Genomic DNA, 23,421 nt, shown 5'->3' with positions numbered 1-23,421 from the left:
GCCTTCGGCTCAGGTCATGATCCCAGGGTCCTGGGATCGAGCCCCGCATCGGGCTCTCTGCTCAGCGGGGAGCCTGCTTCCTCCTCTCTCTGACTGCTTCTCTGCCTACTTGTAATCTCTGTCTGTCAAATAAATAAATAAAATCTTTTAAAAAAAATAATAATAATAAGTAAAAATAATATCTAGGGACTTCACTGTGTGAGCCGCAGTAAGTCACGTGTACTGTTGGAATATCAAATTCTAGTGCCCCCAGCAGCAGATCATAATCCCAGCAGTAGGCGTCAGGTGCTTTGTCAAGCCGAAAAGCATCGCTTGTTAACTCAGAGAACCCCTCAGGCACTTGGGGATACAACCGTGGAGAAAACAGAAGGGAGTCCCGCCTTGCCTGATGGGGAGCTTACGATCAGCACAAAAACAGGCGTGCGGTCCGGGCTCAGCATACTCTCGGCTGCGGACCACACACGGCCCGCCTCCTGCTTCGATAAGACCCGTTTCACGGAAACACGGCCACACCGATCTGTCGGGCTCTGCGCTCCGCTGGCCTCCACACCACCCGGAGCTGTAGACGTGAGCGGTTGCCCCGACCGCACGGCCTGTAGGGCCGGAGGTCTTCGCTGTTGGGCCCGTTACGGAAGGACTCCGCCGCGCCGTCGCGTAGGACGTTGGACGGTGAGAGAGTTCAGCAGGCTGGAGGGACGGAGCCAGCAAGGACTGCGGTGTGCGCACGTGCCTGATGGGCCCTGACGGTAGAACAGCAAGACTCCGGGTCCCCCGTGTGCCAGACATCGCCGGAGGGACCTCAGCTGCCGTGATCACGGCATCACTGTGTGCTCCCAGCACCGAGTGCCAGAGCAGGGGATCCCATGTTTAGGGGAAGACTGAGGACACACGCAGGAGAGAACGGAAGGCCCCATGCAGGCAGGCCGGGGAGAATGCCGGTGTCCGGCTGGAAGCATTATCCAGGCAAGGCTAATAAATACAGTTTTGTACCTGGGGCGGCTGAGGCTGACTGCTCCGAGGGCGCCCTGGTTGACTGGCGGGGTTCTTCAGGAGAACCACAAAAACCACGGGTCGATGTCGAGACTCTCTGAGGGTTTTTCCCTGGACCCAAGAGGAGGGTGCAATGCCCAGAGAGAAAAGGCCTCGTTTTTCCACGGAGTGGGACCAAAGTTAGCTGCCTGGGGCCATCCGTACGGAAGCAAGAGGCAGCGTTGCCCCTGCTCTGAGCGCTGGGGACTGGCCTCTGCCACATCGCTCTCCTCCTAGGCTCCCTGAGTGCCAAGGGCTGCACACGTGAGCCGAGGGGTTGCCGTGAGGCCTGCCGCACCCGGGCTGGCGCTGACTGACTGGTTCCCCTGCTACCTGCACCAGGCCTCATCCAAGGTCTTTGAAAGTCGGTGTCTGTGCTTTTAGTGGCCCTTTAAGGAGGAAGGGGAGGGTGTTTCTAATAAAACCTTATGCAAGCCATACACAGGAATCAAAGGAATTTGGGCTCCTTCCAGAATGCCCGTTTTCACGTTAGCTCAGCTGGTACTGCAGGTTTGAAGGCACGTTCTCATGCGTCGGCATGAAATCTGCGGTACGGTAATTGCTGAAGAGAATGGTGACAGACACGCACGGTCCTCTGCATTTCCGGAGGCGTCCGTTCCAGTTCGCACTGGCTTCAGGCAAGAATTTGGAAAGTTTCCTTCCCCATAATCCCCGTAATTTATTCTGTGCTTTGCCCTCAAGTCATGGCTATCTGCCAAAAAGCCATCTTAGTTGTGGGATTCCAGGTCCACGTAAAGCACGTCCCCAGAGAGCGAGGTGCGCGGAGACGCATGCCGGGGCACGCTCAGGCGCCCACAGTCGGAGCATCGATCACGTGTAGACACGTACGGTTTTAACTGCCCGAGGTTAAACGAAAATGCCTTAGCATCGTGGGCAGCTCTGACGAAAGGCCGTGGCTTTCGGATCCGGGCGCTTATTTTTATCCATGTGTGTGGACTTTTCCCACCGGAACAGTCATCGAGACAGGCGCTTTGGGCCTGCCTGATGTGTGTTCAGTCGGGCGGCTTCTCACTGCGCACCCCGGGTGTCGCTGACACCTGCTGAGTGTGGGCCACCCCTGGGGGCTGCCGATGGCTGCGTCACGGGCAGGGAATTCACTCGGCCTTCACGTCGGCCCTCCAGGCCGGGGCGCCTGTTCCCGTGGAGCCGTGGATGTGGGGCTGGAGAGACTTATCTCCCGCGTTCTGGATGCTCCTTTGGGGGTCGCAGTTGGTAAACGGCCCCAGGACGAGGGACGGCAGCTCAGGCGACTTCCACAGGTCTGCTTTGTACACGTAGTGTCACTCGTGACAGCAGAGTGAGCTAAAAATCCTAAGTGGACTTGACTGTTCAGATGATACTGTCTTCACTTGGGTTCATGCCCTTGACCACTACGTTGGTTCTCGGACTCTCTCGGGGTCAGCCGGCGGCGTGCCGGCGGCACGGTGGCTCTCAGAACTCACCAGGCTCAGCTCTTGGTGGACCTGGTGGCAGAGAGATGCCCATGACCGTCACAAAGTGGTCTTTCCCAGTCAGGGCTCCTGGAGAGCCATCCCTCGGATTCTCCCCAGGTAGGGCAGGAGGCGGATCACGTTTGCCACTCACGGCAGACCATAGAGTGTATCACCTTGAGAGGGCGGCCCGCGTAGATGTTTTTTATGTTTGTCGTTTACAGAATGATCATGTAAAGGGAGGTGGGAGTACAGCATGGGGTGTTGGTGTTGGAAGGGTCCGCACGTCAGTTGGGCCACACGAGAAAGTTGTGGTGGCAGTGGCCGCCCAAGCACATGGATGTACTTCGGGCCACAGAGCAGCGCGCTTCAAAATGGGTAAAACAGCCAATTGTGTTACATGGATTTTGCCATATGAAAAAAAATGAGTAATTTGCACTTTGGTCATATTCAACTCAGGTGTCTCTAAAGGACTTTGAATTTTATTGACAGTTCTTTATTTGTTTTAACTTTAAATTGCTTATTCTATGTAGAACAACTTATTTTTTTTTAAGAATTTTTTTTTTAAGATTTTTTATTTATTTCACACACACACAGAGATCACAAGTAGGCAGAGAGGCAGGCAGAGAGAGAGGGGGAAGCAGGCTCCCTGCTGAGCAGAGAGCCCGATGCGGGGCTCGATCCCAGGACTCTGAGATCATGACCTGAGCCAAAGGCAGAGGCTTTAATCCACTGAGCCACTCAGGCACCCCTAGAACATACTTTTTAATCATGCAATTTGGTACTGGGCGTGAGACTCAGTAGCTTCTTCTGTACATGCGAATCTTTAAATTGGAAAATTCCGGGGACACCTGGGTGGGTCTGTTGGTTAAGCGTCTGCCTTCAGCTCAGGTCATGATCCCAGGGTCCTGGGATCGAGCCCTGCATCAGGCTCCCTGCTCCGTGGGGAGTCTGCTTCTCTCCCTCTCTCTCTCTCTCTCTCAAATAAAGAAAAGAAGTCTTTAAAAATAAATGAATTGGAAAGTTCCAAAGTATGAGGCACCGAGTATCATGTGGGCCCCAAGATTGCTGGCAGAGGTAAAGGGTGAAACGCGGGCACTGTGAGGAGCCCGGGGGGGCCTCCTGCAGTGTCTCCAAGGACACCCACAGGATGAGAGCAGGTAGTTCCTTTCAGTTCTCAGTGAAATGCCGGGGATGTCACCAGGAGCTGTCACCTTTCTCCTGGCCTCATAAATCCTCTCTTATTTGATGCAAAATGAACTCCTACCGAGTTCAGCTGAATTCCACGCAGGCCGCTTAGGTGGGACCATGGACTGCCGCCGTGGCTGCAGGGGCTGGGTCGGGACCACCGTGGTGAGCGCTTGCACGCCACCCCTGTCCCCACAGCAGGAGCTCATCGAGAGCATCAGTCGCAAGCTGCAGGTGCTGCGGGAGGCCCGGGAGAGCCTGCTGGAGGACATGCAGGCCAACAGTGCACTTGGGGATGAGGTGGAGGCCATGGCCAAAGATGTCTGCAAACCCAACGAGTTCGACAAGTTCCGCATGTTCATCGGGGACCTGGACAAAGTAGTGAACCTTCTGCTGTCGCTGTCCGGCCGCCTGGCCCGTGTGGAAAATGCCCTCAATAATTTGGACGACAGCACTTCTCCTGGTGACCGGGTAGGTGCAGCGTGTCTGAGCCGGACGTTGGGGGGCCCGTGGGCAGGTCGTGTGTGGGGTGCCAGGAGTTCCCGCCGGGAAGCCTCGCGCAGTTCCTAGGCAGCGCGCCCGGGACTCTCCATCTCTTTCCGCAGAAATGCCCCTGACAGGCGCTGCCAGGGCGCACGGGGCTTTGGGCACCACTGTCACTGGACGGCAGGGCTGCCGTGCTGTTGGGGAACAACTGTGGCTTCTTGGTGACACCTTTCTATTCGCTCCCAGGGATCTTTCCTGATCACGGTCTTTCCCTTGGACATTATCTTTTCCGCTTGACCACGCGGAAGCGGAGCTCAGCAGCTCTGACAAATTACAAGCACTCGGTGGTCACGGAATTCACGGTCGTTGCTGCTTTTAACGGGAGTGCACACGGCAGTCTGGAGAGAACCAGCGGCCTTGTCTGCCTTTCCTCCCTTTCTTCAGGTGTGCAGCTTGGAGCATGTCTGTTAGCAGGTTTCTGTGTCCGTTTCTGACATGCAAGACACGGGAAGTCATGTTTGCTTTGCTGCCTTTCCTTCCTGGGTCAAATACCAGTAAAACATTGAGTTTGATTCTTCGGTAGGTCCTCAGATGGTCATCTTGAATATTGATAAGACACCTTAGCTTCTCTGAAAGGGAGGCAGAAGAGGCAGCCCTCTCCCTTACTCCCCGTGAGAGGGTGTCGGCCACGTAAATCTTCTGGAGTGTGGCTTTCAGACTGTTCTAGTTCTCGGCCTCGCTGAGTCATTACTAACCACCATTTGAACGTGCTATAGGAGCATTTAAACAACTGAGACCCGTGGGTGGTGTTCAGATTCCATGTTTCTGTCTTGCCCATCTTCTCCAGGTCTATCTAGAAACAGGAAAATAACATAAATAGGAAACAGATTTGTTTATATGTAATTGCAGTGTTCTCAGGTATTAATTTGTGGGAAAAGGTAGTGTGGTCTTTGCAGCTCAGCCCATTTTAATCCATCTTTCCCTCTCTGTGTGTGCAGCGGACAGAGACTTCCATTTAGAATTCAGGGATGATAGAGGTGCCTGGGGGTTTCAGTGGGTTAAGCTTCTGCCGTCGGCTCAGGTCATGATCCCAGGGTCCTGGGATCGAGCCCCAAGTCGGGCTCCCTGCTCCGTGGGGAGTCTGCTTCCCCCTCTGCCTCTGCTTGTGCTGTCTCAAATGAATAAAAAAAAGTCTTCTTTAAAAAAGTTGAGCAGATGCTAGAAAGAGTCACAGCACTAAGGACCATGGCCATGGTCCTCTCGGATACCAGGCTCTGTAGGGAGCGTGCATCAGCAGCCCTCACGGCATCGCAGGGGTCTCCTAAACACAGGGTCTCGTTGCCCTGGCCAGGTGCGGTGCAGTGCTCCAGTGTCCAGCAACCCCGCCAGCGGAGGAGAGCCTGTCAGGCAGCTGCAGCGTGGGGAAGCCAAGGTTTTCAGAGACGGACATGGTAAACATTTAGAAGACACGGAGGGAGGTTTTACAAGTCTCCTTCCATCTTTGCAGTTAGAAATTGAGTACGTGGGTCAATGTGAACACGTCGGGTCCTCCCCCGAAATCCGTGCAGCTTCCTGTCACCGGTCAGCCCAGATGGCGTTAGCAGCCCAAGCGGACCTCTAGAACCAGTTGACATCTGTTTTCCTTTGCAAAGGGACCAATTGCTTTGCCTCCCCTCTTTCCGTGAAAACTCCCCGAACATTAGCTTGACGTGGAGATGGAGGTGTCCCACAGGAGTGGGCGGGAGGCCTGCACGCAGTGGGGTCCGGGCTGCGTCCCAGCGCTGTCCCTGTGCCTGGGCATTTTGCAAAGCGTTGCCGTGTCCCAGACGCTCGTGCGCAGCTGTTGGGAGCGGTCCGTGGCCAAGACGCAAAGTGGCGGAAAACCGAAGGGGCTGTCCTGCTGGCTGGGGAGTTGAATCCCCGCCTCCCTCGGTGGACACTGGGAGACACTACGCAATGTACCCAGCGCTTCCCTTCTTAGTCTTCATTAATCTCGAAGGGGGTCGGGTTGGTTTGTGTGTGTTTCATAAGCACAGAGTGACTGTGAGGGCCACGTCTTGGGAATGGGCTTGTCTGTGCCCCCCAGGGAGTGTCCCCCATCGGCCTGTCTCTTCTGCCCGTCCTCGCTCCCTCACCGCATCCTTTGGCAAGTTTGCACAGAGGCTCCTCCTGCCGGAAGCGTGTAGGATCCTGCTCTGGGAGTTCTTTTTTTTTTTTTTTTTTTTTTTTTTTTTTTTTTTTTTAATATATATATTTTTTTAATTTTATTTTTTATAAACATATATTTTTATCCCCAGGGTACAGGTCTGTGAATCGCCAGGTGTACACACTTCACAGCACTCACCACAGCACTTACCCTCCCCAATGTCCATAACCCCACCCCCCCCCCCAACCCCCCTCCCCCCAGCAACCCTCAGTTTGTTTTGTGAGATTAAGAATCACTTATGGTTTGTCTCCCTCCCAATCCCATCTTGTTTCATTTACTCTTCTCCTACCCCCTTAACCCCCCATGTTGCATCTCCTCTCCCTCATATCAGGGAGATCATATGATAGTTGTCTTTCTCCGATTGGCTTATTTCGCTAAGCATGATACCCTCTAGTTCCATCCACGTTGTCTCAAATGGCAAGATGTCATTTCTTTTGATGGCTGCATAGTATTCCATTGTGTATATATACCACATGTTCTTTATCCATTCGTCTATTGATGGACATCTAGGTTCTTTCCATAGTTTGGCTATTGTAGACATTGCTGCTATAAACATTCGGGTGCACGTGCCCCTTCGGGTCACTACGTTTGTATCTTTAGGGTAAATACCCAGCAGTGCAATTGCTGGGTCATAGGGTAACTCTATTTTCAACATTTTGAGGAACCTCCATGCTGTTTCCCAGAGTGGCTGCACCAGCTTGCATTCCCACCAACAGTGTAGGAGGGTTCCCCTTTCTCCGCATCCTCGCCAGCATCTGTCATTTCCTGACTTGTTAATTTTAGCCATTCTGACTAGTGTGAGGTGATATCTCGTTGTGGTTTTGATTTGTATTTCCCTGATGCCGAGTGATATGGAGCACTTTTTCATGTGTCTGTTGGCCATCTGGAGGTCGTCTTTGCAGAAATGTTTGTTCATGTCTTCTGCCCATTTTTTGATTGGATTATTTGTTCTTTGGGTGTTGAGTTTGCTAAGTTCTTTATAGATTTTGAACACTAGCCCTTCATCTGATATGTCATTTGCAAATATCTTCTCCCATTCTGTCAGTTGTCTTTTGGTTTTGTTAGCTGTTTCCTTTGCTGTGCAAAAGCTTTTGATCTTGATAAAAATCCCAATAGTTCATTTTTGCCCTTGCTTCCCTTGCCTTTGGCGATGTTCCGAGGAAGATGTTGCTGCGGCTGAGGTCGAAGAGGTTGCTGCCTGTGTTCTCCTCAAGGATGTTGATGGATTCCTTTCTCACATTGAAGTCCTTCATCCATTTTGAGTCTATTTTCGTGTGTGGTATAAGGAAATGGTCTAATTTCATTTTTCTGCATGTGGCTGTCCAATTTTCCCAACACCATTTATTGAAGAGGCTGTCTTTTTTCCATTGGACATTCTTTCCTGCTTTGTCGAAGATTAGTTGACCATAGAGTTGAGGGTCTATTTCTGGGCTCTCTATTCTGTTCCATTGATCTATGTGTCTGTTTTTGTGCCAGGACCATGCTGTCTTGATGATGACAGCTTTGTAATAGAGCTTGAAGTCCGAAATTGTGATGCCACCACCTTTGGCTTTCTTTTTCAATATTCCTTTGGCTATTCGAGGTCTTTTCTGGTTCCATATATGCTCTGGGAGTTCTTAAGCATCTCCTCCTTTTGCCGACTTCCCCGTAGTCTTGTCCCAGACAGGCCTGTGGCCCACCTGGCATCCCTAAGTCCGTCACACCTCTCGAGCTTCTCAGGCTTCTGTAGTCGTCTGTGTCTGGACGGCCCTTCTCATCCCGGCTGTTTCTCTGAGCCGTTCAAGGCCACGGCCCGTGGGAAGAAGTGGAAGCGGGACAGGCCTGAGGGTGCTTACGGGCGGGCCAGGCCTGGGGCCGGCCGTGGCCTCCCAGAGCATTCGCCCCTGTCCCACGGTTCCCGATGTCCAGCCCCCAACCTGTGTGTCCCAGCCCCCGTGCGATCTCGGGTCGCTATCTCGGCCGTCCCAGCTCCCAGCCTCGCCGGCACTGCCGGGCTGTCGGCCGGAGCCCCGCTCCAGCCCCGCTCCTCAGCGGGTTCGTTTCTCTCTCTCCGCAGCAGTCACTGCTCGAGAAGCAGCGGATGCTCATCCAGCAGCACGAGGACGCCAAGGAGCTGAAGGAGAACCTGGACCGCCGGGAGCGCGTCGTGCTCGACATTCTGGCCAGCTACCTGAGCGAGGAGAGCCTAGCCGACTACGAGCACTTCGTGAAGATGAAGTCCGCGCTCATCATCGAGCAGCGGGAACTGGAGGACAAGATCCACCTGGGAGAGGAGCAGCTGAAGTGCCTGTTCGACAGCCTCCAGCCCGACAGAGCCAAGTAAGGGGAGCCCTCCCTGGCGGAGGGCGGAAGCTGGCGCCGGGCGCTCCGTTGCCGAGCAGGCGAGTAGGAACCCCGGCCTCTCTCTGGCTCCTGGAGCGCGACTCCTCCGGGAGCAAAACGGCTGTTAGGAAAGCAGTGACTGTGTGTGTGTTTGCGATGGTCTGTTTAATTCTTTGGTTCCCCTTTTGAATGTGCCGCAGAATGTCTCCCGTTAGCCGTCTCTCCTCTGCAAGTCACACGCGTGACGGCGGGCTCCAGCGGATGGCGACTTGCTGCAGCCCAGACTGTGGGCTCCTGCCGCGCGGCGCATGCAAGGGGTCGTTTCCACGGGTGGGTCTGCCCTTCCTCCCATCTTCCCGTCCTGAAGCAGCCGCTCGGGAAGCTGAGCGGGTCCGTAAGGTGCATGAGAGGGGAGACCCTGGCGCACGTCTTGTCCTGTGATTCGTCCAAAGCATGGGCTGCCGCGTGTCCTCCCTGTTCGTCAGGTGGTGTGGACCATTCATTGTCCTCCTTCCTTGTCCCCCAGCAGAAACTGTGATGACCTGTGATGGTCATGCATTAACATTTTGGAAAGCTGAATCATTTCCAAGTGGTTAAAAACCAACCGTGGAATGAGTCACCGACGTGTTGGGTTCACTCATTCTGAAATCGCCACTTAGAGAAATAGCGTGCATGCTGTAAAACACAGGCACAGAGCAGATAGTTTCAGTCCTGGTATCCCGGTTCCAGGGCTGTTTCCTTGCAAAGAGAAATTACTCGGTTCATAGTATGTCCCGTAGTGTGATGTGCTTGCTAGACGTCTGTTTCCTGAGACCAGCAGCAGATTTCTAAAGCTCCTTTTTCCCCAGAATGCTTACTTTGTGTGCACTGGGTCATTAACCATCATTGGCTTCTTGTCCCCTTTTGCCTCTTCAAATCCACTACCATGCCGTGGAAGGGTTCCGTTCCATTTACGTGTAAGAACCTTTTCTCTGGCCTTTCAGAGGCCGTATGGACTCTACGAGCCCTAAACCTGACCTTTGGCCACAGATTCTATAGGTTCTGTGCCCTTTTCATTGGTTGAAATGACAAGATTCTAAGGAGAGTCTGTTCACTCACAAAACACTGTCGTGCTGTCCATTTCCGGTGGAGAAGTCACAGACTGGGAGAAAAGATTTGCCGGTCACGTCTGTGACAGAGGATCTGTATCTGGACCGTGCAGAGAACTTTCAGAGCTCCACAGCAAGAGAGCACACAGCCCTGTTAGCACATGGTCAAGAGACATAACTTGGCGCTCCACTGAACAGGGCACAGGTGTGCGTGGCAAACCGGCACGTGGGACGATGTCTGCCCGCCGACGGCTTGGTTGTCACCGGTGTTTTATCTGTGTCGCTGCAGACCCGCTGTGCTGCTTCCCAGACACTTCTCTGATTCGGTGCCTGGTAAATGGCAGGGGAACCCCACGATGACTTCCTGTCGGGGTGATATCCAGATACTTGTTTGATAAAGGGATCATCTGGATCCTCGTTTCCCCGTATTGCCGTGGAAGTTTTCCAACACGTGGGGGGACGTCCTTTTGTCAGCAGAGTGTTCCCTTCCCGAAACACACGTGCACACGAGTGTCTTAACTGACCGATGTCTGTACTTCCTGCGCCGGGGGGTGAGCTGGACTCCTGAGCCACGGCACGGATGTCTGTGCGCCCCCGCCCAGAGGGGTCCAAACTGGCAGGCTTCAGTCATGCAGGCAATAAACACTCTTCCTGGCAACCCAGCCATGCCAAAGAGACAAATGCCTTTTCACAAGTTGTCATTCCTATCGAATTAAGCTACTTCTGACTTGAAGAATGCCCATTCTGCCAATGAAGTGTCCTCCTTGCCTCCTGGTGTAGTCCCTTGCTGTGAAAACTGGTCACTTCAGAAAAGGTGAGGCCGGCTGTCCCCGGACCTCCGTCACTCTCCCCCACGGGGACAACCGCAGTAATTTGACTGTATTTTGCTTTTAATTTACACAAAGCTTTTATCTGTGATCCTTTCCCCTCAAACACAGTATTGTGAACCATTTTGATGATAAATATGTAAAATGTGAATAATGGAATTTATGTGTCTGTGTGCAGCCTTTTGAGGTCTCTGGAGGACGTTCTCTTATACGTAGCAATATGGAACGCTCCACTGCGCTTTCAGTAAAGCACATGTCACCGTTACGGTCCTGTGCCCTTCCTGTTGGCCTCTTAGACGTCTGGTTAGCGGGGGCCCAAAGAGTCAAGTGAGTCGGTGGACATAACTTTGTAAATACCGTGTTATTGCATACAAGAACAGCCTGGTGCTAACGTTCTGCCCTTGGCGTTCGTAGGTGGTGGCTGACTCCTCCCCCCGCCATAGCTCGGCTCTGCAATGCCCTGTACTTCGGGATTTCAGTCAGGGCGGCTGCCCGTGGCTTTTATCCTGCTTCCACTGTGGAAAATGTGTACGTACTTCATGCTCGACACTCACCACCTCTCAACACATCGTCCTGCTTGACTTTAACAAAATAAATGGTGTCTTGGAGTGAATGGAGCATGTCTCCGATTTACCCGTGTTACGTCTTTTCTAAGTAACCAGACCGTCCTCACCGTAGGTCAGATTCTGATAAACTGGGGGGCTGGGGATTTGTCTGTGTGTCACCATGTGCCAGTCTACCCCAGGCTCATGGGTTTGCAGTCAGGACAAAGCCGGGGACCCAGGCTGGATCAGTTAGCTGTTGCCGCCGTGGTGCTGTGAAACAAGCAGCTGTGAAAATTCATTGTGCGCAAATGCCTCTGTGGAGCTCATGAATTCGTAGATCCTGATGCCCTCTGCTCCGCGTGTCTGGCATCGTGCTCCTGGGACCGGCAGTCTGGCCTGGGGACGTCCAGGGCAGGTGCGTGAGAGAACCAACGTGGTCGCAAAGCTGTTTTCCCATGTCCCTGGTTCTGTCACGCCTGCGTACCTTCTGCCGTCAAAACGAGTCCCCCAGCTGAACGCAGAGTGGTGGGGGGGGGGGGGTCTGTCCCCTTGCTTGGGCGGGAGGAAACGTGAAGTCATGTGCCAGAGGGTGGGTACAGGGTGTGACGAATCAGCGCTGGCCTCCATGTCCCACACCAGCATCCTGGACCCAGAAGTCAGGTTCCCCGAGCAAGGCCCCCTCTGCCGCTCCCTAGCCTGGTGGCCATGGGCAAAGCACTTGGTCTCTCCGAGCCTCTGAGGGTCGCCCTCTGGACCTGGGGAAGGGCTGCGGAGCTCAGCCGAGCTCACCCATGCTCACGTGCTGCGGCGTCGGGCCGGGTTCAGGAGAGTGCTATGGCAGTGCGGCTCTGGGGTGGCCCACGTCCCATCCGCACGCAGCGGGGAGCGCCTTCCCGGAGCGGGCCTGCCAGAGCGGAGCACTTCCTCTGCTTGGGAGGATCAGAAAGGTTCTGTTCTGGAGAAGCTTTGTGGGACCTGCAGGCTAGACGGGAAGGGGAGGGTCTGTGGAATAGAGTTAGAGTGCGTATTTACTGAGAATGGGAGAAAATGCACACAAGTTCGGCTTTAATAAAAGTGGATGAATACCGCCCATTTGTTTTCACTTCTGGCCTTTGCCCGGGCTACTTCAGGTCGTGGCGTCTGAGTTCTGAACTGGTCAGGAGAGGAGTAACGGAACAATTCAGATGCGGCCGTGGGTTGCCGCTCTGCTGCAAGGCTGCGATCCTGCCGCCCTGTCCCGTGACCCACGGGTAACGAAGTGTGCGTTTCTGTCCTGAGCCCTTGCGTCCTCAGGCTGGTGAACCACAGTGGCGACCGTGTGGTCTTTGCTGCAGGCCTGTCAGACTTCTTGAGGGGGAGCGCCCTGGGGTACCCCGACACACGGTCTGGGATGTGGGGACCCCAGATGTTCACTCCATTTTCAGACCTGTCTGCTGTTCTGTCGCACGTCTGTGCCCTACAAGACAGGCATTCTGGAAGCATGTTTTCTGCATCTCCCGTTAAAGAGAAGAAAGACAACGCGCGACGCTCGGTGGGTTCATTCTTGTACGTGGTGCGTCTTGAGTCAACGTGATCCAGTGAGCATCCCACGAAGCCCAAACTGTGTTGTCCTAACCTCCTGCCTCTCCACCAGATGCCCCAAACACTCGTGGCCATGCCAGCACCACCTGAGACAGGCAGGCGGAGAGGACAGAGATGGTAGTACAGCGCAGGGACAGAGTCTTTCGCAGATTCAATCAAAGCGTAGAGCTCCGCTGGCTTCCATCTGGTCATCAGATTCAAAGTCGAGGCCTGCCCGATAGCGTTCTCCAACCTGGCGAAGACCATGTCAAGGGGTGTTTACGCGGCTGACGGCACCAGGAGGGGGACACAGCTGCCGTCCCTGGAGGGCTTTAAGAAGGATGCAGTTTGCATCCCAAAGTGAGGGAAGTTCTTTAAAAACAAGGCCACGCCTTACCAGTTGGGCTCCACATGGGGCCCAGTCAAAAGAAAATAAGAGGACACAAAAATAAAAAAGTAAAACAAACCCTTGGTTGTTAGGTCCCAACACCAGGACACATTGTTTTTTTCATTGATCAGCACACCTCTTTGCTTTCTTTCCTTCGTCACGTAGAAGGGGGGCCAAGACGATGAAAGATAGAGGGGCTACTCAAAACAGGCAACCCAGCAAACATGCTTGACCCTAGGACGCATCCCGGGCAGCAAAAGGACATCCACCGGCCTCACGGTGACGTCTGAGCAAGTCCCGAGATCGTAGTGTTGTGTGCACAGTGATTTCTGGCTTCTGATAGTCGCACTGTGGCTATGTAAGCGGTTTGCATTTGGCAAGTTTGGGTGGAGGCCGGAGAGGTCTGTGCCGCTCGCAACGTTTTCCTAGGTCTGAAGCTGTTTTAGGATGGAAAAGTTCGATTTTTTTTTTTTTTCAGTTTTCAAGGTTTTCCTTTTGCTCCTCCAGAGGCCCTGCCTCGTATCTCTCTAGTCCTCTCATGTCCTCTGGGGAGAGGAGCTCCCGTCTGTGCAGTTCCAGTGTGTTGTCCTGAACAGGATCCAGCGGAATGAGTCTAGGGGCTCACGCTTGCGTGTGCTTCTGACCCCAGTGCCTGTTCTGCTTTGTGCAGTTTGAGTTTCTCTAACATGCTTGCCCACGAGGCCGTCAGCCCTCAGAGCTCAAGGTGGGGAGCTGTGTATATCCATGCTTGTCTGCGGTGCCTGGTACGAGTGAGCGCTTCCTGTACCCACGAGTATTAAACAAGCAAGTGAACAAAGCAGGGCATGCAGTGTGTGTCACGGAGCGGCGTGAGGTCACCTCTGCTTTTCCCGTGGGACCCCTGTGGGTCGATCAGGCCCTTGGCATGCTCTATCCCCCCTCGAACCAAGAATGGTTATCGTCCTTCCGGCGCAGATAAAGATCCTCAAGCTGTCAGACCTATTGCCAAGGGACGTAACACATTCACATATCTCCTTCCCTCCTCTCTCTCATTTTTTCCCCCCCTAAGAAGCAGGAGTATACCAACCACATTTTTGAAATTTTTCTATTTAACAAGGTTGGTGGAGGGGCGCCTGGGCGGCTCAGTTGGGTTAAGCATCTGCCCTTGGCTCAGGTCATGATGCAGGGGTCCTGGATCAAATCCCACATCGGGCTCCCTGCTCAGCAGGAAGTCTGCTTCTCCCTGTGCCTGTCCTCCTGGTCATGCTGTCTCACTCTCTCTCTCTCATATAAATAAATAAAATCTTTAAAAGAAAAGTGTTGGGAACTTTTCCCTTAACTATTCAACATAGTGTTGAATTGCTGGGTAATACTGCACTCGAAGGATATAAATGGTTCACCGAGTGTATTCTCGGAATGGAGTTTTTTCCTGTTCTTCCCCAGTTGTAACCTTGGTTATAAAGGTCACTGGGTGTGTGTTTCACTTACATCTTTGTACATATCTCTACTCATTTTCTTGGGATAAATACCTTATCGTGGAAACACTAAGCAATTCTGGAGGAATTTGGGTTTCTATATAGAACTAGTCCTAGGTGCCGGTCAGCTGACGTGATAGGACTTTCCAGTAACTTCATGTCTACAGAAGCCCCATCGGAAGCTATTCCCAATCGTAGGTCAGTTTCTCACAGATGAGGAATTATTATGCATAGCCCGGATGGTCTCCCCCGTGTGTGTGTTGTGTCAACAAGGCTGTAGTCCAGGCCCAGAGAAAAGGAGGCGCTCCCCCACGAATTAAGGGCATCGTCTCTAGTGTTAGCTGCCTGCAGTCTCACAGCGCGGCATGGCCTGGTGGGTGCCATTTCTGCCTACACCTGCCTATACACATTGCCACAGCCTATTAAAAAAAAAAAAAAAAAAAACAGTCCATCCTTCCTGAAGGTGGGGGTTAGATGCCGTGCCAGGGACAAGAGAAGCAGCAAGTAGGAGACAGGTCTGACTGAGATATATCTTAAAAGCGGGCTCTGGGCGCCTGGGTAGCTCAGCGGGTTAAAGCCTCTGCCTTTGGCTCAGGTCATGATCTCAGGGTCCTGGAATCGAGCCCCGCATCGGGCTCTCTGCTTAGCGTGGAGGCTGCTTCCCCCTCTCTCTCTGCCTATTTGTGATCTCTCTGTCAGATAAATAAAAACCTTAAAAAAAAAAAAAAAAAAGCGGTCTCTGATGGTCCACTGGTAAGCCTTACCTACCCCTCAAAGAAAACCTGATGGAGAGGATACGTGACGAAGAAAAGAAAACAAAGGGGTGTGCTGACCAATGAAAGAACAGTGCGTCTTGGCTTTGGGGACCAAACAACCAAGGGTTTGTTTTATTTTTTTATTTGTTTTTATTTTTGTGTTCTCTTACTCTCTTTTGAGTGGGCCCCACGTGGAGCCCAACAGGGGCCCCAACTCACGACCCTAAGACTAAGGCCCAGAGACCAAGGCCCAAGCTGCCATCAAGAGGCTGCCGTCTAACCGCCCGAGCCCCGCCCTGGGCGTCCTAGCAACCGAGAACTTGGAAAGCGAGGACAATGGGGGGCAGAATGTGGGGACCGCGGAAGGCGGCGGGGACGGCCTTAAAAGCGAGCGGCTGGCCGGTGCGGCAGCAGAGATCTCCTGTGGGCCCTGCGGAAGGGCCGCCACGGAGAATCACTGAAGGTGGCCTTAGAGGAGCGGTGTGGGCTTCTCCACGCTCAGCTGGGTAGCAGACTGTCCTCTTCCCCAGACACTCGATCCCCGGGAGACCACATCCCTGCTGGGCGGAGGTACGGCCCTTCTCGCTGTGTGTGTGACGGTGGGGAGGAGAACACAGACGGGTCGCTTGACCACACTAAGTGTGCGGTTTGGGGGCATGTGTATGACGGCCCCCACCATCCCCATCCGGGACCCTTTCCTCTTCCCAAACGGAAGCCCTGTCCCCGTGGAGCGCCACCTGCCACATTCCTCTGTCCCCAGCCCCTGGCCACCGTGTCCTGCTTCCCATGTCTAGGACTCCGGCTGCTCTAGGTGCTGCCTGGAAGCGAGTCCCGCGCTTTGTCCCGGGGACTGGCTTGTTTCCCTGCGGTGTCTGCAAGGCTCGTCCGAGTCGGAGCCGGTGTGAGACTCCCTTTCTCTTTCAGGCTAGTAGGGACTCGGGGGGGGCGTGTAGAGACCCCGTTTTGTCTCTCCAGCCATCCGTGCCGGACACTCGGGTTTCTGCCTCTTGGCTGTGAATGTCGGGGCAGGGGGTGGGGGGCACGGGTGTCTTTCTCTTCCATTGGGTCTGCACCAGGAGCTGGGATTGCTGGATCCCGCGGTAATTTCACGTTTAATTTTTCGAGTTCTTATCGTGTTTCCTGTCCTCCATTGTGTTTTGACTCCTTGCTCATCCTACAAGTGTTCATCTCAGTCGCTCTCAAAGATGAACTTGCTGTTCCTTGCTCGCCCATCCGGATGCCCCTTCCTGGTCTCTCCTGGCGTGGATTCGAGCGGCAGCACATCAGCGTCCCCCACCAGGGCAGACCGAGGGCGGTGGACGGGGCTGACCAGCGCAGGGTGGGGCGCCCTTCCCCTCGGTGCCACCTAACCCCACTTCTCTCTCCCTCCTGTAGCCTTTGTGCTGTGACGCCACAGGCACGTCGTCGTGAGACAGCCTCACTGGGTTTTTGTAGGTCACCACCGCTTATTTTGTTGGTATTTCATTGCCCGGTTTCAGGTCCATCTTTCATCCTCCACAAGGCCCATCTCTGCTGAAACTGCTTCTCTGCACGTGTCCTCACCCTCTGCTTCCCCCTTTTCTCTTTCATATTCTTCCATTACCCAATATATGGAGCTCTCCAGTTGGGTCTCCTTGGCTAGTGAAACAAACAAACAAAAAATATGACCGTCTCTGGGACAGGCCATCGTTCCCCCTTAGACCTAGAGACTTTCCAGTCTGAACCAAAGACGCGTCAGAAGTCAGGCAAAGTGTGAGGTATACGTTACAAATGTTAGTAAAGACTAGCACCTACTAGAACACTCCACTGAAAGGCTCCCATCTTGGAGAAAGCATTTCAGAGTTCACAAAGCTCTGTTAAATTCGAAGGCTGGAAACTACGTTCAGGTTATGAGCCAGAGTCTGGTAAGAATATCTGTGTTTTAAACTTCCCGAGGCCAAAAAATAACCAGAAAACTACAATGAGTCTCAGTCTTAAAGTGCCTCTTGTTCCTAAGGGTCCTTTACACGGAGTGCCCATGGTGATTCCATATACACAGTCAAACCCAGATAGGCGAGCCACAGCAAGCCTTACAAGGAGGCGGGGAAAGTAGAGTCCTCCCACCTTGCTGGTGGGATTAGCAAATGGTGTGGCCATGTAGGGAAGCAATTTGGTGGTCCCCCAAAATGGTAGACATAGAGTTAGACTGTGACCCAGCAGTTCCGCTCCTAGGTACATACCCAAGAGAAATGAAACCATATCCATACACACACTTAGACATTACCGTTCACAGCAGAATCCTTCATAACAGCCCAAAAAGGAAAACCACATGAGTGCCCACCTTCTGCTAAGTAAACGGTAGTGTAGCTATACAGTGGAATATTACTGGGCCATGAAAAGGAACAGAGTCCCCACACATCTGTAGATGAGCCCCCAAAACATGATGTTCAGAAGAAGCCAGACACACAGGCCGCGTATGGTAGGACTTTGTTTATGGGAGCTACCCAGAACAGGCAGATCTGTAAGAACCAGGGGTGGGGATGGGGCGGAGCAGGAAGTAAGGAGGAACTTCTTAGGAGTTATAAACTTAGGAGTTTATGATTCTCTTAGGGAGTCCTCCTTCCTTTTAGCAAACAGTAGACGAACCCTAAAATGGCTGTCCTTTCCACTCAGCTCCCATGTCACAATGGCCCCATTATTCCAGAATTCTCTCCCAAGGTTTTAGAATGTTGGATAAGTGCTGATGTAGGTTTGTCAGTGGTTCATAAGTGGGGCCAGAGGACTTTGATGAGATGAGATCCAGATTGTTGTGACAACATCCTTCAAAGTCCCAGTGGTCTCATCCGATGGTGGGTTGGAAGTGGCCTTTAGGAGAGAAGGCATCGGCTGCCTGATGGCAGAGGGGATAGCAAGCATCCGCAGAAGGTAAGTAACCCCAGACTGATGGCGAGAAGCAGATCTCCCCCGGAGCCAAAGACAAACGGGTCAGTGTGTCCACTTTTCCCATTAGGTCATGGAGCTTCGTAACATTTACATGAGAGCAAGAATGTGATCATGTTCCTCTTGGCCTCCTGGCAGGGTTACAGAGAGCCTAGGGGTTCTGTTAGGAGTTTCTGACTTAACAGGCCATCAGCACTGGGCTGGGTCTCCATCCTACAGATGAGCTCAGGTTTGAGCAGGAGTTTTCTGGAGGAGGCCTCTGGGGACCCATCTGGCGCACTCAACCAAGTCCCCTCACCACCTGGGTCCCGGCCTCCTGCTAAGTGAATTATGAGTAAGTGAGACACTGTTTTCTGCCCAGCTGGAGGGCGTGTGCCACTGAGTACTTAAGACAAGCACCACAAATGCTATCATAACTGTTTGTGCAAGGTGGGTAGTGTTCCATCGTACGGATAACCCCACAATTCCTTTTGTCCCTTCTATGGTAGGTGGTGGTTTCGGTTGTCCCCATCTCTATCCTGAGCTGCGCTTCTGCTGATGTATGCCTCTTTCCCTCCGTCTATAGGATTTAGTGTATCATTTACACACAACTTGTAGATTGCTGTAAGCGATATCCTCTAAGTTTTGTTTGTTTGGAAAATATAGTCACTTTTCATAAAAATCCTTGTTAATATGTAATATTTATTACATAAATTAATAAGCAATCTTATATTTCTCCATTTTAATTCCTAATACGGTAAGTATGGGTGAATGCAAACTGTGGGAACAAAAACTCTTTGGGGTCAATACCTTTTTTTTGTTTGTTTCTTATCGCAGGAAAATATATATCACATTATTGACCATTTTAACCATTTTTAAGGGTACAGGTCTCCAGAACGTTTGACCCAGTAACTACCTGCCTCTCCTGCTTCCAAGTGCAAAGTGCAGAGACCTTTTTGGTCCTGAGACCAAGAAGTTTAGGACCTGCCGACGTGGCACAGAGCCCGGGGCTCTGAAGTGCTTCGGGAGGCCGGGCTGCTCCCCACGAAGTCTTCCCATGCCCTCCTCTCCCTCTCCCTCCTCCCCTGAGGTCCAGCTCAGCCCGGGGCCCAGCAACACTCACCTCCCTCCGCGGTGTTGCGACCTGCCTCTGTCCTGCTTCTCGGTTAACTACCTAATCATTTACCTTTTAAGAGCATTACGTGTTTCTGGCAGAAAATTGAGACCGTGGCAGAGAGGATCCTGGGCACCGAGGGAAGGCTGTACCTCCAGGGCCCTTACCCAGTCCTCCTTCCCAGAGGTCACAACTCTTAAACATTTCCCGCTCCCAGGAATTCTCTCTTCATATGCAAGCATGTTTCCTATTTGTATATATTGTGTTTATACATATTTAAACGTGTTAGATGTTCGCCCTAGTTTTCACTGACATGGAGCCATTGATTTAGAGAGAGTGAGCACGGGAGGGTGGGGCGGAGAGGGGAGAGCAGGGGCAGAGGGAGAGAGAGAGAGAATCCAAGCAAACTCTGCGCTGAGCACAGAGCCTGACGCGGGGCTGGATCTCACGACCCTGAGGTCACGACCCCAGCCAAAACCAAGAGTCGGACATAACCGACCACATCCCCCAGGCGCCCCAACCGAGCCATTTCTATACACTTGCTTCTGCAACATGCATTTTCACTGAGCGAGATATTTCTAACTGCTTTCCTCACAGTACACGCCTCTTGCTTCACACAAACCACACGTGAATGGTAAATAAATACATGCCAGTGTGGGAGGCCCCCACGGGAGGTCCGGAGCCCTCCATGAACTCCATGCACGGCCCTCCACTCCCGCTCATACTCATCACTATGCTTGCGTCACGGCCTGTGCCCCCGTTTTTCCCCATTTGGGAAAGTAATAGACTCTTACCTTGAAACACGAAACAATGGGCCCCCTGGGTGGCTCAGTTAAGCGACTGCCTTCGGCTCCAGTCGTGATCGCAGGGTCTTGGAATCGAGTCCCGCGTTGGGTTCCCTGCTCAGTGGGGAGCCTGCTTCTCGCTGTCCCTGGGCTGCTCCCCCTGCTTGTACTATCAAATTAATAAATCTTTTTAAAAAATGAAAAAAAAAATCACTAGTAATCCCAATAGAGGCATGTTGTTTTGCTTATTTAGGGTGGGCAAAAATAAAATCACACTACAAACTTGGGAGTTTTATTATCTGTTTTAAATTCACCTACCACGTGGGGCACCTGGGTGGCTCAGTGGGTTAAGCCGCTGCCTTCGGCTCAGGTCATGATCTCAAAGTCCTGGGATCGAGCCCCGCATCAGGCTCTCTGCTCAGCAGGGGGCCTGCTTCCTCCTTTCTCTCTGCCTGCATGTGATCTCTCTCTGTCAAATAAATAAATAAAATCTTAAAAAAAAAAAAAAATTCACCTACCACGGGTGTTTTCCCGCATTGCGACGAAATACTCTTCTACTGTTAAATCTGCTGAGTCTTATGGCAAATGAATGACCAATAATGTCCTACAGTGTAGTTATGTATCAGATATAATGTCAGTGAAGCCTTAGTTATTGTTTCTATTTTAAAAAATCATGCTCATGGCAGAAATGCCTTAAAAGGCTTGAACAGCCAGACATCATTTAAAAAAATCACAATCCAAGGTCGTAAACAGGGTCAAGTGAAAGCATGCCGACTGCATGATCCCTGTTTTGGAAAACAGGCAGAATTGAACTGAGATGCTTTACGGGTGCATGCTGAGAGGTGAAAGAGCGGTAAAGACAGATAAGGAAGTGGTGATGTTACATATCTTAAACCAAGAGGTGTCTTTGTGGTTATCAATAATTTATTAAGCTGTACACTTAGATTTGTGTGCTATAAATATATATATTTTATAATATATATTTTATGATACACTATATATTATAACTATAAAATATATATTCATATAGTTTGTTTATATAATATGTATTATAATTATATATAAATATATTGAAATATTATAAGATAATATAATATATATATATATGTATTTTAAAACTCATAATCCCTCTAACCCGCTTAAAAATGTCTCTTACTAACTTAGCATACAGACTTCCAGTTCTTAGAGCCACGACGAGATGTCCCATTTTGTAGCTTACCGCCTGTCCTTGGTACATTGTGGCCTTCTTCCTTTTGGTTACATCACGTCTCCGTGGCAATTAGAACGGATGTCATCCAAGAAACGAAACCAACACCTGCGGGAGCAGAGATGGGGAAATGGAACGTTCGCGCGATGCCGGTGGGAACGCAAAATGGTGGGGCCGGCGGGTAGCGGGTAGCGGGGTAGCAGGTAGCGCTTTCTGAAGAGTTGAGCGTAGACTTGCCGTCTGTTCCGTGGCCCTGGCCCGGCCTGAGGCATCCACCCAGGAGACACGCGAACACACGCGCACAGGAACACCGCCGGGAAATGCGTAGAGCAGCGCTACTCCCAACGGCCCAAACATGCGACCAGTCCCGGTGTCCAAACACCGAGCCGATGGCCCGTCCCCGCGGCCGACTGGGGCCCCCAGTGAGAGGCAGCAGAGCATCCCTGCGGGGCTGGAGCTGGAAAATAGCCAAACACGGGGCACGGCCCCTTGCGCGATGCCAGCCGCGCTGAGCCACGGCACGTACTAGCCCGGTTGCACCGACACGGCACCGACTCGGCACCGAGCATGGTTCAGCCGAGCTCAGTCGCTGGGCCTGAACGTGTCCCGTTTTTCAGTAGGCGCAGTGCCGTGATGAGCACTTTCTGCTCGTGGCCGGTCTCATTTGGGGACGAATGCCCAGAAGTGGAAGTGCCTGTTTGAAAGCCGGTGCCCTGTCGGGCTTCCGTTGACAAGGGCCACCGGCCCTTCCCGAAGCCGGCCCGCCCTGTGTCCCGCCCGCAGAGCGCGAACGTCTCGGGTCCCCACCCTCGGTCTCGTGCCGGGCCCGCCGGGGCGCGTCCCAGCCCGAGGCGGCCGCTCGCCCCCTCTCACCCCGTGTTTGTCCACAGCTCCCTGCGGTGCGCAGTGGCCATGCTGCTGCTCATCAACAGCGCCAACTGCCAGGTGGCCGGCTTTGCGGTGGCCACGGTGGGCTGGATCCTGACCACCACGTCCATGGGCCTCGTGGAATGGAGAGTGTGGTACATAGAGAACAACGCCCTCATGCCCCCGGGCCTGGTGTGCGTGGGCATGTGGAAAGTCTGCGTGTACCACCACGTCAGCGACCACAACAGAGTCACCCTGTGTCAACGGTACAGCTACCGCGACCCGAATCTCCCGCTTGATATTCGTGTCTCCCAAAACCTCCTGCTGATCGCCAGCATCCTAGGCCTCCTGGGGCGAGCCTCCATCATCTTCGCTCTCAGGAACGCGTACCTGGGAATTCTGCGGGAGAACGCCACCTTCAACCCATTCGTCGCTTCGGGAATCCTGAACCTGGCCTCCGGCGTCTGCATCGCCGTCACCGTGGTCTGGAATTACCACTCTGTGATGAGCGAGCACGGCATTTCCTTCCCCCCGTCGCTGTCGATTCCCTTCAAGCCAAACACTCAGGAGATCGGCAGTGCCTTTCTGGTGGCGTGTCTGGCCGCCTTCATGATGTTGCTGAGCGGGGTGATTTTCCTGTCCCACAAGTTCTCCACGGCTATCCAAGTGCATCCTCAAACTTCCGACATGTGAAATTCCTGGTTTCGTCGGCTTTGCGAATCCAGGATGGCCAAGGGTTTATGAGAAATATTAGCAGACTGTCCTATCCAATATTTACAAAGACTCCAGACCATGGCAGAGGTAGCTTGGGGCAGAAGATGGCCAACTCTTTCTTTTACCTTCTGTATCTTTTGTTTCGTTGATTTACCAGCTCTTTGATTGAATCGAGGAAATTTCATTTAAAAAAAAAAATCTTCCTCACCTGCCTATTGGTCTTATTGGATCTGTATTTTAATTATTGTTGAATAAATAAGCAATACATAAACCTGGTGTGTCGAAATGAGATTTTCTGTGTTTCTCACGTTTCCCTCTTAAGCTTCTGCTAAAAACAACCCACTTTATTTCCTGTGGTATGGTGATCAACATCGCTCTATCATATAAAATTCCCCAAAATATGCAGAAGTAGAATAAAAGAAGAAATCACCACACATCCCTTATCAGACTCAACAATCAATCAAGATTCTGTCATATTAGCTTTATAGCTCCTTACTTTTAACCTATTTTTTTCAAAGTATTTTAAAGGAAACCCCA

General features: G+C 52.3%; 2 protein-coding genes across 2 annotated transcripts in view; both read left to right on the top strand.

Moving 5' to 3' along the window:
- The window catches only part of SHROOM2 (shroom family member 2), a 126,895-nt gene extending 118,163 nt beyond the window's left edge, over positions 1-8,732 (top strand). The window contains exons 9-10 of the mRNA XM_032880223.1: positions 3,867-4,139; positions 8,417-8,732. Of these exons, the coding sequence (XP_032736114.1) occupies positions 3,867-4,139; positions 8,417-8,683 (540 nt within the window). The 3' untranslated portion in view covers positions 8,684-8,732. The remainder of the gene's footprint in view (positions 1-3,866; positions 4,140-8,416) is intronic.
- Positions 8,733-22,199: 13,467 nt separating this feature from the next.
- On the top strand, positions 22,200-23,133 carry CLDN34 (claudin 34). Its single transcript, XM_032880125.1, has one exon. It carries the CDS (start codon positions 22,216-22,218, stop codon positions 22,861-22,863), a length of 648 nt encoding a protein of 215 aa, XP_032736016.1. The 5' UTR covers positions 22,200-22,215; the 3' UTR covers positions 22,864-23,133.
- The last annotated feature ends 288 nt before the right edge of the window (positions 23,134-23,421 follow it).

This window comes from Lontra canadensis, unplaced genomic scaffold (genome assembly GCF_010015895.1).
Source record: "Lontra canadensis isolate GAN:19392208 unplaced genomic scaffold, GSC_riverotter_1.0 scaffold68, whole genome shotgun sequence".
Lineage (NCBI taxonomy): Eukaryota > Metazoa > Chordata > Mammalia > Carnivora > Mustelidae > Lontra > Lontra canadensis.
This window is presented reverse-complemented; position numbering and strand designations above follow the sequence as displayed.

Coding starts and splice junctions, on each gene's coding strand:
- CLDN34 (XM_032880125.1), top strand. CDS start 22,216: ATGCTGCTGCTCATCAACAGCGCCAACTGCCAGGTGGCCGGCTTTGCG.